This window comes from Pipra filicauda, unplaced genomic scaffold (assembly GCF_003945595.2).
Source record: "Pipra filicauda isolate LSUMZ 115617 unplaced genomic scaffold, ASM394559v2 scaffold47_size6085603_pilon, whole genome shotgun sequence".
Taxonomy (NCBI): Eukaryota; Metazoa; Chordata; class Aves; order Passeriformes; family Pipridae; genus Pipra; species Pipra filicauda.
This window is the reverse complement of record NW_024104620.1, coordinates 88113-107302: the sequence shown is the minus strand read 5'-3', so window position 1 is coordinate 107302 and position 19190 is coordinate 88113. Positions and strand designations below refer to the sequence as shown.

At 37.9% G+C, this 19190-nt stretch overlaps 1 protein-coding gene across 5 annotated transcripts; it reads left to right on the top strand.

The window, feature by feature from the left end:
• Positions 1-9701: 9701 nt before the first annotated feature.
• On the top strand, positions 9702-19189 carry LOC113988823 (cytochrome c-type heme lyase). 5 transcript variants are annotated; one of them, XM_039386312.1, is made up of 8 exons: positions 9702-9806; positions 10229-10378; positions 11099-11247; positions 11848-11996; positions 12931-13050; positions 13567-13653; positions 13893-14102; positions 17170-19189. In XM_039386312.1, the coding sequence occupies exons 2-7, from the start codon at positions 10264-10266 to the stop codon at positions 14089-14091; spliced, it is 819 nt and encodes a 272-aa protein (XP_039242246.1). In that variant the 5' UTR covers positions 9702-9806; positions 10229-10263; the 3' UTR covers positions 14092-14102; positions 17170-19189. The 5 variants fall into 5 exon arrangements, with proteins under 5 accessions (XP_039242246.1, XP_039242247.1, XP_039242248.1 ...); XM_039386313.1 differs by lacking the exon at positions 17170-19189 and adding an exon at positions 16403-16843; XM_039386314.1 differs by lacking the exon at positions 17170-19189 and having other exon boundaries at positions 9703-9806; positions 10229-10297; positions 13893-16217.
• Position 19190: the final 1 nt, after the last annotated feature.

Below are 19190 nucleotides of genomic sequence, written 5' to 3'. Positions count from 1 at the left end.
GATGAGTTCCACGTGTCTGTTCTAAGCAGTTACAAGCTACAGAAATTAGAAAGGAGTAGACTGGTTACTTGCTTGTCGTCCACCAGTGTGTTCGAAATGTTTCACTCAGGTTTCTCAGATTAATGTGTTTTATAAATCCAGTGAATACTGACATATCTCTTTTTTTAGAAAATGAAAAATTCCCCAAACTCCTGATATGGTGCAATTTTCCAGCCATGTTTCTATGTTTTCTTCTAGGAATAACAATCAAGATTCTTGACAACTTTTTAATTTTTGCAAGAAAAGCTAAAAGTTTGGCTTTGATTCTGTGAAGTCTTTTACTGCTTTTTGTTCTGCCTTATACGAATGCAAACCATTTTGGGAAATTTATGAAATAATTTTATCTAAAATGCTGTATTATAAGACTACATAATATCTTAAAAATTGTTAAAATTCACATTTTGATTGGAAGGATTCACACTTGCTGTGCTAGATTAGATGCAATAATACATCTTCTAGGTTGCCCATGGAATTTTTTTTGTAAATTAATATGGTAAGTGATGTGTGGAAACAACGTAATTTTTACTGGAGTGCTTTTTCCTTTGCTGCTACTACCTTTGAGAAGTGCTGCAACTCTCCTTGGAGTATTTTTAACCATTGGCTATTTGGATTCAAAGTTTACTTGCAAAGGGATAGAATTCTTCTGTATACATGATGTATAACTTCCAGTAATGGTTTTTTTCTTTTCTCACAGAAATGACATATTTGATATGAAGTCTTGAGGTTTTTTGTCACATTTTCCATGTAAATCTAGTCAGAAGTCCAAGGTGTTGACTAAAAACATTCTTGAATTAACTGTGCCAAACTTCTGTAAAGCTGTACAGTAATTCTGTAGAAGGAACAGTTCACCTCCGTAGACACAAAATTTTATTTTGTTTTAACCACACATTTGTCAATAGGTACTCAGTTCCTCCTTCTCTGAACTTGAAGGTTTGGAGGTCATCAGAGAGGAACCTTATCATCTAGGAATAGTCTTAAATCTAACTTACAATACAATTTGAGAAAATTCTGAGTTTTGTTTTATTTTAAAATGATTTTGAGAGCTATATTTGTCTGTAAATTGGTTTTGTTTTGCTTACTTTTAACCATATTGGAATTGGGACTGATTAACTTCTAATTTTTTTCCTTGGTGTAGTTTTGCTTTGTTTTGCGTTTTTGTTTGGTTGGTTGGTTTTTTTCACATTACTTGTTATTTCTTGTAACTTCTGGTAAGGTCTAAAAGTATCCATTTTCCCAGAGACTTTAGTGCACATCCCAATTATTGTGGCAGTCTGTTTATTTTTAAAGAAAAAGATAAAGCATTTACCCCGTGTAGGATGATAAGTCCTGTTCCCTCTGACAAAGCTGGATGACGTGAGCTCTCCCCTCTGCCGTCAGAGGTGTGAGTGCCCTGTGCTGTGCGCTCTGCTGAGGGACTCGGCATTCCTGTCTTCCAGGAGTCAGATGTCTGTAAGACCCCAGGAGGACTGCACAGGCTGAAATGCCTTATAATCAAAGCAGCTGCAGTGACTTTAGTACCCTAGTTAAAATGCTGTCAGGGAGTATTGTTTGGACAAGTGTAACACACGCTTTTTAAAAGCCTAATTTCACTGTTTAGCTGGGCAGGCTTTTTTCTAAAATCTTTTCCCAATCCTGCCTTGTTAGCGGAGAAAGCAAGGATTGTTAGTACTTCTGGTTTTTGGATTCTATGGTTATTAATACTTCACAAGCCCGCAGACAAAAGATCTGTTTATGCCTTGGGAGAGTTGGCAATTAATCTGCTGAGCTGTATGATTTGTGTGAGCGCAGTACCTCATTTGGGCACCGCTAAATCCATAGTCTTTGAGAGTTGATCCTTTGCAGAAAGAAACCGACTCCCTTTTATGCTGATTTGCAGAACCTGGTATCTTTTAAAATGTGATTTCAGTCAATCTAATGCAAAATCTAGGCTTCGTAAAAAGGCTCTGTGTTTCTATCACCTTTATGATTTAAAGGTGTATATTAAGTACTTTTTTTCTTGTGCTTTTAACATCCTTAGATCAGGGAATCGTTTTGTAATAGCTTGTTCCTTTCTAAAATAAGTTGAGTAAATTGAAACATTTTGGAGAATATGTTTGAAAGCAGAAGTCTGCTTTTGTTATTTTGTTATTTTGTTATTTGGGAAGTAGGATGAAAAAAATCGATAAGATGATTTGGAGCAACTTTTAAGGTGATAACACATGAAAACATTCTGAAATTCATAATTTAGCATTAATCTTTAATATTTCAGTATTTTAAATATTTTGTTCTTTGTGGAGACCATTCATTAAAATGGTCTATTTCTTCCATTTATAGATAGACTTGTGTCTGATGGGGGGGCGGGGGAGGGGCAAAGTAAGTCAAGCTAAAATAAAATCAATGTTAAAACTTGATTTAAAAGAAAAAAAAATCCCAAACTTGGCATAATACACTTTGGGCAACAATCCAGAATTGAAGGGCAGTGGAATAATTCTTTTTAAAAACAGCTAGTACTTTGCATTGCTGTACAAATCTAGTGTAATTAAAACTCTATTTTTACAGTACATTAGGTTTAAATTTTCTAATTTTTTTAAACAACATTACAGTTATGTCCTGATGTGTCCACTGTACATCAGAAGACAATTTTCTTTGAAAAAAAACTATTAAGACCTGTGATTTTGGCAAGGACTTTAGTAAACAGGCTGCAAAGTTGTAATGTACTGAATACAGTAGTACTGGGCACTTTTTGCCTACTATTAAAAGCTCATAATACAGCAAATTAGATAGCTGGCACTCATTATTTTAATTGCACTTTATTAATTTGAAAAATGTGGTGAAATATTGATGAAATTCAATGTTGCAAGCTTGTGTCTTCCTTATGCAAGAGAAGTAAATGCATGATAAGTAGCATTGTAACAATTGCTTTTGAATGTAATATCTTATTAGTGGCTTAAAACTTATATTTTTAACAGATGCATTATAAAAGCAGACTCTTGGCATGTCACCAGGTGTCTTTGCTGTGGACATATCAAATGGAAGGACTTAATCTTGTAAAAATGTTCAGCTATCTTAATTTTTTTCCTTTTCCGTTCTTCAATACGAGGTGACATAAAATCAGCTTGATGATCATGGGAGAGACTATTTCTAGCGGTAAGGCTGTATGTGGGAATGCAAGTTTCCCTTTTTTATGACATTACATTTTCATCAAATGGTTAGTAAATACCACTTTCAGAAATGCTACGGGGAATGGTAGGTCAAGTTCTGTTTTTGTAGTTGATTTGTGGAATCAGTACTTGCAGAAAGGAAATACACTTCAAATACTCATTTTCTCAATGAGTGTTTCAGTGGATTTCAGTGAAGTCGAGAGCCTCACACTACAGAGATGCTTTATGGTTATCTGAGCGAATTCTTCAGTGGTAAGAATTACATCCCTGAAGCCTACTCTACCTCTATACATACATACTATCTTGAGTGAGCTCAATAACTTAATTGCTTACAAAATAGAATCTCTTGAGTAATGAAATATATCCTATGCACAGGAAAATGAGGGTAGCTGACTTCATATACTAATTCTTAAGAATTCCAAATTTTATACTAAAGTTTATTAAAAATTAGTTACGGTATCTGGAAGAGAATTACTTCCATCTTTACTTAAAATATTGTGGGAGAAAATTACTTATACTGCAGAACAAACATTAGCCTAAAAGTAAAAGCTTACACAAGCGAGCAAATGCATTTAGGCAGGTTTAAAGAGGAGAGCTGGAGGAGACTGAGAACACACATAGAGATCCAGATGTCTTCCTACTGCTGTGGTTGGGTCAACAGCAGACTGATACGTAGCAGGAAGGTTTAGGTGTTTCTGTATCTCTGTTTGCAGTGGAAAATGAAACGTTATTCTTTAAAATTTTCAAGCTGTATAAAATGGGATATCAGTTGTTGATTACTTTATGAAAAGGACTTTTCTCATGGCTTTGTGTGTGTTTAAGCATATGTATATACAAGTTTTCTGTAAAAGACCACTTAATGGAGAAGTTTGTAAAATTGTTTTGTGATGCTTCTGCTGAGCCATTCAAAGAAAAATAAAGGGCTGCTTGACAATTTCTCCAGTTTAGGGTCTGGTGCAGTGTTGGCTGCTGGGGAAAGCCATTGATAAAGCAAATAGAAAGGGACTAGAATTTTCAGATTACAAAGTGCAAGTGTAGAAGACTTTAAAAAGTATCACAGCCCCCTTTCATATTTTTAATAGCCTACTGTACAACGTTATCTGGCTACAAGGAACTTCACGAGGGAAGGTTTGTTCCTGGTTGAATTTCTCTATCTAGGGAATACAGCTGGAAAAAGAACAGTACTTAATTGCTGAGATTCTGACAGCAGTCAAATGGAAATAATAATAATAATATTTATGAACTTTTAACATTCATCTAAATCTGGATAAAATTTCTGTTGGACAGGTGAAGGTCTTAGGATTTTCTGAGCAATTTGAAAGTTCTTTTTATGGCAGAGAAGATGAAAGCGGTGCTGCTTGGGGTGTTTAGAGATCTGGGATTATGCATCAAATCATACTTTTAGGTAAAAACACTTGGTAAGGGTTCTTACCCATTAAAAATTTCTACTAGCTACCTCCTTTGACATTCTTGCTCTATTTATAATAACCAAGCACTTTATAGCTCAGTAAAGAATGAATGGAAGGTAGCTAGGAGAAATAAATTGTATCATTTGGTATAAGAAATATTTTGGCAAAGTTTCTTCTGAGAACAGTTTCATTGTGTGATGTCCTGCATTGAGGCCATCCATTTATAACAAAGTACATACATTTTTAACCTAGTTGTAATATAAAAGAAATGTCTCTAAAAGAGTGAATTATGAAGAGTTCAGCATGGCTTGTTATCAACCATAATGATTCAGTGTGCTATTTATAACTTCCTACTTACTGAAGTTGAAAATATAAAAGCAAATAAAATATTCTGTATTGTATCTTTATTTTTAATCTATGTGTGGGATGTCAAACGTCGTACTTGTCTTGTGGACAGGACATGCTTTTATGAGCCTATAAATATTTAAGTATATGAGAATCTGCACCCAAGTGGAACATGTTGCATGTAAATTGTCTTCTAAGTTTTTAAATTTTGGTATTTTTAAAAATTTGCTAAGTTTGAAAGCAACATTTAAATATTAATACTAAGCTGTAATACAGAACACAACATTTTGAATGCAATGTGGCATATATTGGTTTTGTTTATTGTAATCCTATTCCAGTTTCACAAGAGAAATCCATCAAATGGTGGGGGAAGGGAGGAAAAGGGCTAATCATGAGCTCGGCTATATAATTTGCACATTTAATATGCACACATCCAAATATCCTGGATTTGTTTCTAGCATGCATATGTCAAATGGTGTTTTCTTTAATATTGACAGATACCTGTACATGTAGAATAATTTAACCTGTAAGCACAGCTAACCTGTTATAAAACCAAATTACAAAACCTGTTGGGAACATATGAGTTACAAGGTAAGCATAAGTAATGGAGCCTATAATTCAAAAATATTTATACCTTCTATCTAAGAAGAAACTTGATAAATATATCTAACTTATGTGCAGAGCAAGGATGAAAACCGTAGATTCTGCTAGACTGATTTCTGGTAAATCTTGACAATCTGATTTGCAGTAAATACTAATACTATCACAAAATGTCAGGACCACATTATTGAATTCAACTAGTAATGCGACCTGATTGTAGTAGCAATCCTTATCATGGCACAAGAACTTGAAAATGCAATATAACAATTCTGCAGATTGGTGATAAATGTAATCAGTCATAGTAAGGCAAATGATTAAGTATTGTGAGTTTAAATTTACTTTTTATTACAAGAAAGAATCTGAATTATTTGTTTGCATTTCAGTGATACTGTAAGGCATTTCTATATTTGTTTGAACAGTTTAGGAGCTTGCATAAAATGATATTGGCTGATTTTTTTTCCCTTTGATATATGCAATAATGTCAATAAGCAATAAATTGCATGTTGTATGCAAGGTATTGGTACTTCATAATAAAGGAAAGGAACACAGTTTCTTATTTTGTGAATTTTTCTTTATTATATGGCAATAGCTTATGTGCCTATAATGAATGCATCATGAAAGAACAATTTTCTTTGGGTTCAGTTCTATAACAACTGGCTTATATGGTATCTTGAGATTTCATACTGTATCTTCTTTATTTAAAAAAAGGTGGAGATGGGAGTTGCTCAGGTGGCTGGACTTTTCAAGGCCGAAATTCTATGTTGAACATCACTGGGGCCAGGAGTGTAAGTTATACTATAAATTCTCTTGTGTATTGGGGAATAACTTCTATGTTGGATAGTATAATTATATTGCACCGTCTTATAATACTGCATGTTTCAGGACATAAGCTGTGCAGCTGTCTGAAGGCTCCAGGGAAAAAGAGCTGCTGTTGGCAGTGTATTATAAATACGATGTGCTACACAGTCCCTTACTGAATACTAAGATGGGCAACTAAGTTCCTAAATATGGCAATTCCTAGATTCTGTATGTGCAGTGAATGTATGCCTAGGAAGCATGAATCGTGTGGTAAAACTCAGAGGTTTCTCCGAGCATCCTCGCAGAAAGTTGCTGCTGTTTTATGTCTTAACCGCTGGCTTCCAAGCACAAGAATTACTCATGTTACTGTGGGTTTTCTTTTGTGTTATGCAATGGTTAAATTACTAGAAGAAATCACGAAGCAGTGAGGTGTTTTTCCTTTTTTCCCCCTCTCATCTTTTGAGAGGTATTTAGTTGCATATGTAGATTATTCTTAGGGTACTAATTTTACACTGTTAGCATAGAAAATTACTCATTAACTAGTTGGTCTGTTTGGAAGTGAGTGTTAACATCTGGGAACAGATATTCTTTGGGGTCAGATGCTATATAGGTCAGATTTCCAACTGCTTGAGGAAAGACAATGGGGGCTTGGTAGGAGGCTTTTGTATTGGCATTGGGCAGCTTTTAACACTGAATGGTGGAGAGGAAGGACTGAGCATGGCTGGGAACCAGGGATGCCTTTCAGTGAGCCGTTCTTAACCTGATACATTCAACAAGTCTTGTTTAAAGTGTGAGAAACATTATACCGCCTTAAGATGTAGCATATAGAAAGTATTTTGTATATCACTTCTTTGTCATCCTCCGATGCAAAGTTGCTCTTTATTTCCTCCCAAATTTTTTTTATTACTCTCTGTGTTCTTGTTAAAAACTTTATTTTCTCTCCTCATATTGGTGTGATAACTCTGCACTAAGATTTTTAAAATTTTTTATTTAATTTTCACAGTGGACATCTCATTTTTTGGAGATGGACTACTGTTTTATCTTTTGCTCTGCTTTTGTGGAGTTCACGGTGCAGTATACCTAAGGGTAGATTGTGTGCTTTGTTGACATTGTGACCTTGGTGTTCTTTGTAATGCTTTATATAGAGTAAAAAGTATTTGCTACTTGGCTTATCTTACAGAGGGGGAAAACTATTATCTACACAATGACTAATAATGCAGTTGTTGCTTCTGGTGGAGTGTGATGGTGAAAAGCAGGGAGACGGCACATCAACATCAACAGCATTATGTACTTTGAGAAGAGAGAGTAGAACCAATTCCCTGTTTGAGAACATCAGAGAGAGAAAATCCGGTTTACCTTAGAGTCCTTCTGCCACTGACTTGAAATATCTAGAAGCAGAGATGTTAGTTGGTCTATGGGAGGATCTTATTAAACTGTATTGTTAAGTGAAGACAGGCTAAGAGACTTGTGGTTGTTCAGCCTGGAGAAGAGAAGGCTCTCTTAGACACCTTAGAGCCCCTTCCAGCACCTAAGGGGGCTACAAGAGAGCTGGAGAGGGACTTTTTACAAGGACATGTAGTGATAGGACAAGGGGGAATGGCTTGAAAGTGAATGAGGCATGTTTAGATTGGACACTAGGAAGAAATTTTTCGCTATGAGGGTGGTGAGGCCCTGGAACAGGTTTCCCAGAGAAGCTGTGGATGGCCCTGTTGAAGGCCAGGTTGGGGAGTGGTTTGAGCAGCCTGGTGTAGGGGAAGGTGCCTCTGCCCCTGGCAGGGGACGTAAGCTTCAAGGTTCCTTCCAACCCAAACTGTTCTGTGATTCTGTAAGTGCAGCCAGTGAAGATTTAAAATTATTCTACAGCTTATCCAGCTGTTACTGTGAATGTGGTCTTAGAGACTGCAGCGAAGCCTAAATTGGGAAATGATGGAGGCAATCAGAATGTTTTCTAAGGGATATAATAGAGACTCAATTACTGCCATGATGCCTCTTTTTTCTATCTTGAGGTTCTCCATATGCTGTGCTAATAATTCCTGCATGCAGAAAGGGTAGAAAGCAATTTCCTCCTAAGTAATCGAGACTATAAAAGGGCAAAAAATGACTAAAAGGATGAATATTTGATATTGCTTTATCCTTGTATTTTTATTTCATGTTCACACTGAATGGCAATGTCCTCGTTAATAAGAAAGATCCTATTTTGAAAGACAGTATGTGAACATGATCTTAACAGCACTCTTGAGAAGAATGTATAAAAGAAGTTTTTTAATTCAGGTAGTAAAATGGTTTGAAATAGTGCTGGTTAGAACTGCTTCAGTGTGGTTTAGAATTTGTCTATCAATCCTTCTGATCTTTTTCAAAAGAAATGGCAGAGAATCACTCATTTCTGTCTCTACATGCAGAGTGTGTAAGTGACCTCTCTTCCAGATTTGAATTTGGATTTTTTTCATCCTAAATTACTATAATAACCGTGCCACTTGAAGATTAAATTCCTTTCTACTTTAATTGTTAAAATGAAATAGAATATTTGGGGAAACAATATTTTTCTAATCAGTTCTAATTGTTGCATGTTTATAATGAATGTTTCTCATCTCCCCACCTGCTTTTTGCACCTGACAGCCTCTTTAGAGTTCATGCTGTGGGATGAACATTGAAATAGTCCTGCGGGATAGCTGCCCACTGTTACAGTATAGCCAGGTGTTATCACCTGTTGGTCAAAAGGGATGGGATGGACGTAAGTCTTCCTTGGTCTGATGCACTATGACCTTCATCGTTTGTGTGTTATGCACGGAATTTCATGTATGTAGTTAAACTGCATCTTCTGGCTTGAAATAAGGCAATATTCTTAGGAACTTTACTATGTCCATAACTCTAATACTAGAAAGGATACACCTATACAGTATCGGTATGTGCTGCTACTACATTCAGTGGTACTAGCGGTAGTAACTTGCAGTTGTAAGAGATGATTTCACAGCACGAGCTAAGAGCACATACAACTCGCGGAACGCCGCTGCACGGGGATTAACGCGAGTCCCGGTTCGCGGAGTTCGCTGTCGTCGGCAAGGTCAGAACCAGCCTTCGTGCACCTCGGCGTGGCACGGCCGGGCCCAGCGGCCGCGGGCTTCCCTGCGCCCTCTCCGGGCGGCAATGCCTTGGCATCTGTGCGCTGAACGGGGGACAAGCCTCGCTGAGAACGCCCGGCGGCGCCGGCCCCACTCCCTGAGCCCCGGCTGAGCGGGCGGACACGGCGGGGGCGGCCCGTCCCTCCGCCCCCGGGCCCGTCCCTCCGCCCCCGGGCCCGTCCCTCCGCCCCCGGGCCCGTCCCTCCGCCCCCGGGCCCGTCCCTCCGTCCCCGGGCCCGCCCTTCGCCGTGGCGGCGGCGGGCGGGGCCCCGCGCAGGCGTGGAGTGGGTGCCCGTTCTCGCGAGGCGCTGGGGCCGGCGCGGAGGCGCGGGCCGGGCTGTGCCGGCAGGGCTGAGGTGAGGAGGAGAAGGAGCTGGAGGAGGATGAGGATGCGGCGATGGTGGAGGCGGCGGCAGCTCTGGGGGCCGCGGCGGCGAGAGGCGGGCACTGCGGACGGGCCGCGCTGCGGGCGGGCCTGACCTGACCTTGGGGGTCGGTCACGGAGTGTGGCGGGTTACGGGAGGCGCGGCTGCCCCGCACGGGCGTGTGACACGGGCAGAGCCCCCCACACCAGTGGCCGCGAGGAGGGACTTGGGAGGGAGCTAGAGGTCGGCCCTGGTAGACCCTTGGGGTTTTATTTGGGCTGGAAGGTTGTTACTTAAACCGATTTCGTAATTAATTTTTTAATTTGTGATGCAACACTGTATCTGCGCTTGCGTTCCCCCTTATAAATAAGGTGTACTTTTGTATTACGAGTGTTTGCTTCTTTTTTCTTTAGGAATTTGATGTAAGAAGACCCGGTGTGTGGGAGCCATGGGTTTGTCTGCATCCTCCCCGGCTGCTGCAGGTCAGTCGCCAGATGCATCCAGGCAGTACCAGACGGTGTCTCCACCTTCAGAATGTCCCATGCATCAGGAAAAAATGAGCGGTAATCATTCTTGAAACTTAAATGAACTAAACTCCTTATGTGGAAACCAGATGAGAAATCTTAGGGAGGAAAAAGAAATTATTCTTCAAATAAAAACTTGAGTTTTTCCTTTAGGAAAAGCTGCTCTTAAGTAACTTTTCATGAATAGGAGGCAGTTGTTCACCAGAACAGGTGCTGTGTCTGTAGAGACAGGAGGTGGTTGTTGTAGAACCTGTGGGTCATTCCCAATTGTCCCATTTCACAGGAGTCCTGCAGATCTGTTCCTGTGGTGTGGTACACCCACAAAGGGTTAGGGAGCCCCTGCAGAAATGGCAACTGGGAGCAGGTGGATGTCACTAAAAAACATGCATCTAGAAAAGGGCAGCGGAAAGGTGGAATCAGATGAATGTCTGGAGGAGGACATTTGCTTTTCTGGTGACACAGTCAACACATTTTGGATTAACACTGCTGAGGAAATCTTAGGTACTGAGAATTCAGTATAGGGGCCAGCATGGGGTAGGAAATGAGCATTCAAGGACACACAGGAAGCTCAGATCTTACCATGGTGTTGGGTCCTAAAATGCAGGAAAGAGAAAAGTTAAAACTGTTGCAAAGCTCAGAAGAAAAAGTGAAATAGCCGCTTGCATTTACTTGAGCATTCAATGAACTGTCCCATTTCGTGTCATGTCTTAAGAGTTTTCATTTTGCATCAAAATACATACTATTTTTCCTGTGTTTAAGGTTGTCCAATGCACATGAAAACTGCTGATCACAGAACTGAGAACACAGATGATGTTCCTGCACATCAAGAAAGAGCTTATGAGTTTGTAGCATGTCCTATGAAGTCTGGTTCATCTCAAGTGAAAGATGACATAGATCCTAGCAATATGGTAATTTTTGCTTATTTCAGATGTTTTCTTTAGTCTTGTTTTTTCTGAAATACTGTACCACAAATGTAAATAGTGATACTGTCTAAGGTGGAAAGTCTGGCAAATAGCACTAATTTTTTTTATTTTAAATGCTGCTTTTTCTCTTTTCGTGTGCAAATTTTTATATAAAAACAAGTTACATCTTGTTTAACATTGTCTTCAAATTTACACCTCTTTGATAAAAGGTGGTTTTCCAGTTTGTACCTTTTACTCTCTATTAGTTATATGCATGTTTTTTATGCTACGTTGGTAGATTTTAGGTTCTGTTTAATAGCAATATGGGTAAGTTCTGATTAGTATCTCCAAGATTTCCTCTGATTTACAAAAAGCATTGCTCTTTTGGAAGTTGAAGTTTAGGCAAAAAGGGTTTCTTTAGTCTTCCAATGACAAACTTGTGCAAACAGTTTTACTGCAAAAAAGATAATTTTGATGGAATTAAATAAAGGCTGAATGTCTTGATCTTTTTAAGAGCTGATTGATCATACTTTGATTTTTCTCAAACACCGTAACATAAAAAAATATTCATACTCTAGTTTGTTGTTGATTCTTCTTGTTTTCTAGATGCCTCCTCCTAATCAGCAGCCATCCCCAGGTCAACCATTTCCGTTGTCAACTGTTAGAGAAGAATCTTCTATTCCTAGAGCACATTCTGACAAGAAATGGGTCTACCCTTCAGAGCAAATGTTCTGGAATGCTATGCTAAGAAAAGGGTAAATAAATACACTGTGAATTATAAGATGGAGTCGGTGAGCCTGAAATTCATTAAGTAATATCATTAGTTATTATTCATTATTTTTGAAGAGCTTGTGGATTCTAACTAGCTCTTTTTAAAAAGTACTATTTTATGAATATGTTTGTTTTAAAGGGTGAGCTGGTCTCAAAGGCCATGTCCCTTCTAGTGATCAGGAGGATGTTAGGGAATGTCAAGCAACTGCTACTGGCTCAGAAAATTTTCTTAAAAGTCTGTGGATAGGCATAAACCAATTTTGCAAGATTTCCAACTTTCAAACTCAGTTGGCTTCATACTAGGCCTATATACTGATAGTAGAAGTTCTATGATTGTGAGAACAACTAACTTGACTTTGCAGAATTGCTAAAAATGTGGACATTTACTAGTAGGTATTTTCAGTATTTAAAGAAATTTAGTGTAGGGAAGACCTAATTTAATGATTAATATCTCCTGTGGCCTAAAAAACCTCCTGTGCTACTGTACACTTATTCTTTTGTACAGTCACAGTGCAAGGTCAAGAGAGATGAAAGGCATTTCTAAGCATACTGAGTGTATGTAATACAGGACTTATGTGCATTAGGAATGCAAGTGGGATTTTTCCTAAGCATTTTTATGAATCCTATGGATGTGCTGATGTTTGAACACTGATAACTTTCTGATCCAGTTAAGCTTTTAATTTAGCTATGTAGAATTTGTGGATCTCTGTGATGATAACTTTTGATAACTACATTTCTGCACAGAAGATGAAGTGATTCTCATGATGCTTAGACAGATGAGCCAGAAGTTTAAATACTTGTCTTGTGTCTTTGCATAAAACCTTAAATCTTGATTCCAAAGTCCATCAGATAAACTGAGGAAGGTGCAGTAGTTATGCTGTAATGCTTATAAACTGTTTTCAAGTTCTTATTTTTTAGGTGGAGATGGAAAGATGATGACATAACAAGTGAAGACATGACCAACATCATTAAGATTCACAACCAAAATAATGAACAAGCTTGGAAGGAGATTTTGAAGTGGGAAGCTCTTCATGCTGCGTATGTACATATGAAATGTTACCCATGAAATATTTTTCATTGTGTTATGACAAAGATATGAGACATAAACTTAGATTAGCAGTGACTGGTGTAAAGCAAACTATCAGTTTTTAGATCAGCATAGCCCCTGTTCCTGCAAGAGACAAACTAGTATGTATAAGTTTTTCTCTGAAATTTAATGATCTTTGGATTATGGTTTTCTGTTCTTTAATCTATTAAATCTGTGGACTAGATTTGCTGAGAACTGCTCTCTTGACAAATTAGAACAATGGTATGGAGCATATCAGAGGTACTTTATTATACCAGCAGAAAGTGCTGGCAGAAACCGGGCGACTTTTCAGACCTTTAAAGAAAAAAAAAAAGCTGTTTTAGATCACTTGGAGTTACTTTTTTACTCTTGCTCTCTCTTCTATTCAGTTTCTCTGTTACTAAAATAAATTACCAAGTGGTTTAATTACTTGAAATAAGACTACTTTTAAAGGTAAAACCTACTTTCCTTTTTAATTGTGTGCACAGGGAGTGTCCGTGTGGACCATCACTGATGCGGTTTGGAGGCAAAGCAAAGGAGTATTCACCAAGAGCCAGAATACGTTCATGGATGGGGTATGTGGGCAGGAAAGGTCTTCCAGGGAGGTGGGAGGTTAGGGAAACGTGTCTGAAACTGTGGTGTAGAATTAATTGTAAGATGTTTCAGAACTGGCATTGGAAGTTAGAATTGCCAGAAGATAGAAGTACTAGTGGGATCTTACGGATAAATAAATCTTAAATAGGACTTCCACTCCCTCTCCCGGGTTCATACTATCCATTAAAATATCTACGTGTTCTACTATCCATCTTTCCAGATATGAACTACCCTTTGACAGACACGATTGGATTGTTGACCGGTGTGGAAAAGAAGTGCGCTATGTTATTGATTACTATGATGGCGGAGCAGTGGATAAGAACTACCAGTTCACCATCCTGGATGTGCGCCCTGCGTTGGACTCTCTCTCGGCTGTGTGGGACAGAACAAAGGTAGCTTGGTGGCGCTGGACTTCATAACTGCTCCTGAGGTGTGTACTCAAAAAGTAACTACTTTCCTCCTAGACAAAGGATAAGTGAATACCAGGACTTGAAATGGAAGTTCACTGCAGCTGTCATTGTTTTCATGATTACCACTGTTCTTTGGGGATGGGAAGGGAGGATGGGGAACTCTGTTGTTAAGCACACCAATGCTTTGTGGTGTTTCAAATGGAATAATAAAGTTGTAGTAGCAAAAACATGTATCTTAATTTTCTTAAAAACTGGGGAACCTTTTTTACTTTGGCTCAGATTGTGCATAAGCTTGCCGCCTTTTCATTTCACGACTTCAGTGCTGCACCAAATACATTACAGTTCTGATTCTGACTGAAGTTTTGAGTATTACTTCATTAGTGAAAACTGGAAATTTCATAAATCACATAATTGAAGTGTTTGGATACCTCAGTGATGAATAAAGGGTAAAAGATCTGGATTGTTTCAAACTGCATGTTTTATTAACAATATAAACTCATGTATTTGTTTTCACATGGGTACTTTACCTATTCAATTACATGCTTCCTCAGAAAATGTCAGTTGAGGTCATTCAGTTTAAAGGAAGTATAGTGTAGTATGAATATTTTAAAGATGTGTTAAATTGAACAGGAAAATATACTCATGCCTTAATCTGCAGTTTATCTTTGAACAGAAGAACATCTGTTAGAATCAGGAAATGAGTGTCACTTTTAAAGCATTTCTAAAAGGAGATAATATTTAATGGCTATTTATTTCAGTATTTAAAAGGTTGTTTTCTGATGTAAGAAAATGTATTATTTTAGTATTTTCATGTCTTTCACATGTGTCATGTAATGCATTCAATACAGAGACAAGCCTTATTTAAAGAACCTCATGCAGTGCATCTGTATTTGGCATCTTGGCTTCATCAGCTGTACCATAGCATGTTTTTTTTATATAAAGCAGAATCGCACAAGAGTGTATGACTACACAGTCACATGTGATTGATTATAGTGAGGCATATCACAGCTGTGTATATAACTTGGCTAACAGGGTATCAAAAGTGCCAAGAAATAAGGTTGATTTGAATGTTTTCTTAGAGTGATGCGTGTTAGTGCTGTGTGGCTTAAAGCTTTGATTAATGTTTGTGCTTAATAAGGGAAACTGTCTTTTTTTGTAAGTCTTGCACTGTAATAGCTTAAAATTTGCATGGCTCAGTAAGTTGGAAAGGAGTAAGAGCATATCACATTGTAGCTTCTCAAATGAGGGAAGCTGCCTTCACAAAGCTTCCCAGCCTTAACTGGGAAACAGATGTACATTCATTTTCAAAGTCCTTATGTTTAACTGACATTGGAAGCTTTTTTCTTTTTTTTTTTTTTTTCTTTTCCTTGAGGGGAAACTCCCCAACTTCCCCTTTGGGAAAAAATTAGTCAGGGAAGCTTTCATCATTTAGAATTCTAAATGGTTCCCACTTCAGAGACAACTGTCATACATGGTAGGAATAGATATTACCCAGAAGTCTAGAATCCTAATAGGAAAACCACGCTCTTGCCATATACGCTTTGCTCATTCCTTTTTCACCTTTCTAGTGGTTCATACATATATATATATATGTGTATATATATATATGTATAAATGATAAATAGGAAAAGAAAAAAATTCCATCTGAGTAGGCAGCGTGTGTACAAGGTATATGAGAAGTGTGTGACCTTTTATGAAGCATATCGGATAATGAAGGAACTGCTTCTGTGTTCTAGCAGTAAAGATTTAGGCTTACTGCTTTTTGGGGTGATTTTTTTCTTTTTTGGGTTTTTGGTTTTTTTATTGGTTTATGCATTTGGTAACTTGATATACTGAGGATTCTGTGTTTCTCGCAACTAGATTTGGAAAGGGTACAACCACTGTAGGGGGTACTTCAGAAGCTTCAAAAGAATGACTTTGCTTGGTTGGTTTTGGCAGTGTGATGTTAAGTGCATTATGGAAATTTGTTATTGCTGCTAAATCTGGTGAAACCTGTCACATGTCACTTCACGTATTCACTGTGTCCTGTTATGTTCCATCTTCCATAGATTCAAAATTGTTCTTTTCTGTGCTACTGTTAATGAAATGTTCTACTTTGTCATCAAAGTAAAAGGAAATAAATATACTTTTCTTAACTTTGGTGATCATACTTTCAGCTATAAGAATTATTAAGATGAGCTTTTGCATGTGTCATGAGATTATAGTCTGTTACAACTATGATCTTGTTATATATTTGATACATTTATTATATATTATTGTATTATTACTACAACTTAACTATCATTACATCTTTGAATAATATATACTACTCATTTTTTAGGTGACTACAGAACCAAAATCCAAGGACTAAATTCAAGTGTTTGTTACCAAACCAGCAGTTCTCAGAATAAGAGCATATGACAACAAATATATTCATCCCAAGTCTGGCTAATTTAAGAGGAATACGAGGAAATTAAAAAAAAAAAAAAATAAATCCTAGAAATGTCAATGAAAGTAATTAATTTCTATAATCAGTAAGACTTAAGGAAGTAAATGTGGAGTTTTTGCTTTTAGGCCTGGGTTATTTGATGCAGGATGTTGGTAGTTTGCTGGTTTTCAGGAGATGGGTGTCATTTCAGAAGAATGATTAGAATTCCGATGTGAACTTGAAAAACAGTAATTTAAATTGATTTTTTTTTAAAAATCCCTAGGAAGGATGTTTTAACTGAAAAACTATCGTTTAGGCTATATTAAAGGAAGTATGTGAGTATGCATAAATAAATACATTTATATAATTTCTTTATAAGCATAGAAAGGTGTGGAGAGTTCATGGAGCTCAAGAAAGTGAAGAAGTATCCTGAGCAGGCCCTTTCAAGGAATTCTGCAGTGACGTCAGGTTCCCAGTCCCAGTCAAGCTGAAACAGAATTTTGGAAACCAACATGTCAAACCAAGGTTAACCTTGTGCACATACATAAGGAAAAATGCAGACACTCACTAAAGATGGGTCACTTTTTAAATTAGTTTTGTGTTTAGATATCTGAAGTTTACCTATGTTCTGCTTTACTGTGTCAAAGCCCTGCTTGACCTATTTTGCTTGACTCTTGCAGATAAAACGAGTTAGGAGCGCCCTCCCGGTCTGCCACTGAAGATGTATGTGGTTCTTCAAGGATATTGGGGTGCTCAGAAACTGCAATCTCTGTGACTGATAGAAAAGGGCTCCAGCATAACACTCCAGCTGTAATCAGGTCTTGGGTCATCTATATGTGATCAAAAGTGATACTGATCTGTATCACCTGGAGCAGGAGACCATTCTGCATTCAAATACCCTGCAGTCAGGGTGTCTGGCCCAGTGCTGCCATTCTGTGGAGGCACTGACTGTGTGGTTGCTGTGCCTACAATACCCTCCCTACTCAGTGGTGTTGGCCCAACTCTTCTGCAGCTTGTCCTGTTGGTACCTGGCCAACATGAGCGCTCTGTAATTGGGGAGTAACTTAGAGGCTTAGCCTTCTGGCATGCCTGGAGTTCCTGGCTCTGAGTCATCCTGTAACATTTTGCCTTTGCAGTGTATTAGCAGGCAGTTTGGAAGGGGGAGCTGTAGCTCTGTTACCCTTCACTTATTTATTTTTTTCCCCTGCCCCCTAGAAACACCTTTGCTGCTCTCTTTCATATCATTCCAATGGTTTTAGCTTAAGTCTCAGAATTTTTTGGCTAAGCCCTAGAATTTCTGCCCTGCTTTGCTGTAAAAGAAAGAGACTGTTGCTGTACAAAGGTAGTTGTGTCCCTTCTTGATTATTGCTACTTTTTACTGCCAAAACAAGGTGTTTCAGTAATTCAAAACACTGTTTTTGAATTATGAGGTGAAAGAGGTATGCTAGTTTAGTGTGAAATGCTCTCTAGTGTTTACATAATGTATTTGCCATCAGGACTTTAATGTGCTCTGTAAATCTGAAGTCTAAAATGTGGTGATGAATACTGTTTTGCCTTCAAAAGGTGTGAGTGTGGCAAAGGATCTCTCAGTGCTCTCAAAATGGTCATAAATAGACTGTCATCTTATGCGCTCCCATTTTTTTTTTATTCCACTCCTGTATCAAAGTGTGGGGGAATAATAGCTAATGTGCCAAATTTCAAAGGATGGAGGCATGGATACTAATACTGCTGTAGCTCAGCAGCTAAAAACGAACTGGTAAACTAAGGAGCACTGCCTAATTTTTGAACTCTTACTAATGTTTGTTTTTTATAGAGTAGAAATGCCTCTTTCAAAACCACCACTTTTTAGAAAGATCTGTTCCCAACACTTACTAAATTAAATGACACATTAATTCTTTGTCTCCCTGTGTAAGCACAGGGAGGAGAGTCCATGTAGTAAGGTTCTGCAAGCAGATGTGGAACTTGATGTGGAAGCTGAACTTTTTGAGGGTAGAATATACTACTCAGTGCTATCTGTGCTTATGTCTTCAGTGTCATAGCCTTCCCTACTCATAAGTTCTTACATACATTTTTTTTAAAAATGCACAATATTGCTAGTTTTCTGCAAATTTTTAGTAGGCAACTTCATGCATTTTTACTCTCACTGAAAGAAAATATGTTCTATTTATTATTCTACCTTTGTACAAAGTAAATTACTGGCAAAGAACTTTATGGAGTGATCAAATACATATTGATTCTCTCATCAATGTTAGCATTAGGAACCTGTGGTCATACTAGATATGTCATGTTGTAAAAAGCAACCTTTTTAGTTTATATTAGATGGCTAATCACTGTTATGTGCATTTCCTTCAAGAAGAAATGGCTTGCCAAACTCCTAGAGAAAGAATCTTAAATTCTTTTATGAATGTGACAGTTACATCTGTTTGGTCTTATGTACATCAAATTGCAGAGAAACTTCTGGGCAGAGTACCCTTCTTGACTCCAGACCTTATTGTGAGGCCTTGAGCATGCGCAAAGTGATGCATTATCTACCAGTGAGCCTCTGATTCTGATGGCAGCTCCTCGCATCTGCATATTTGCAGCATGGGTTATATATTTTGTGACTGGAGTCTGAATGAATCCAGTTTTCAAAGGATAATGTAAATTTATTGGAAGTATTGGGATTGTTATTAGGGCTCATTAAAAAAATTTATAAGATCAT

What these genes read in the sequence shown, in the direction of transcription:
- LOC113988823 (XM_039386312.1), top strand. Translation starts at nt 10,264, where the DNA reads ATGGGTTTGTCTGCATCCTCCCCGGCTGCTGCAGGTCAGTCGCCAGAT. An exon ending in GCATCAGGAAAAAATGAGCG is followed by an intron (nt 10,379 to 11,098) that starts GTAATCATTCTT and finishes CCTGTGTTTAAG; the next exon opens with GTTGTCCAATGCACATGAAA. An exon ending in AATGCTATGCTAAGAAAAGG is followed by an intron (nt 11,997 to 12,930) that starts GTAAATAAATAC and finishes CTTATTTTTTAG; the next exon opens with GTGGAGATGGAAAGATGATG.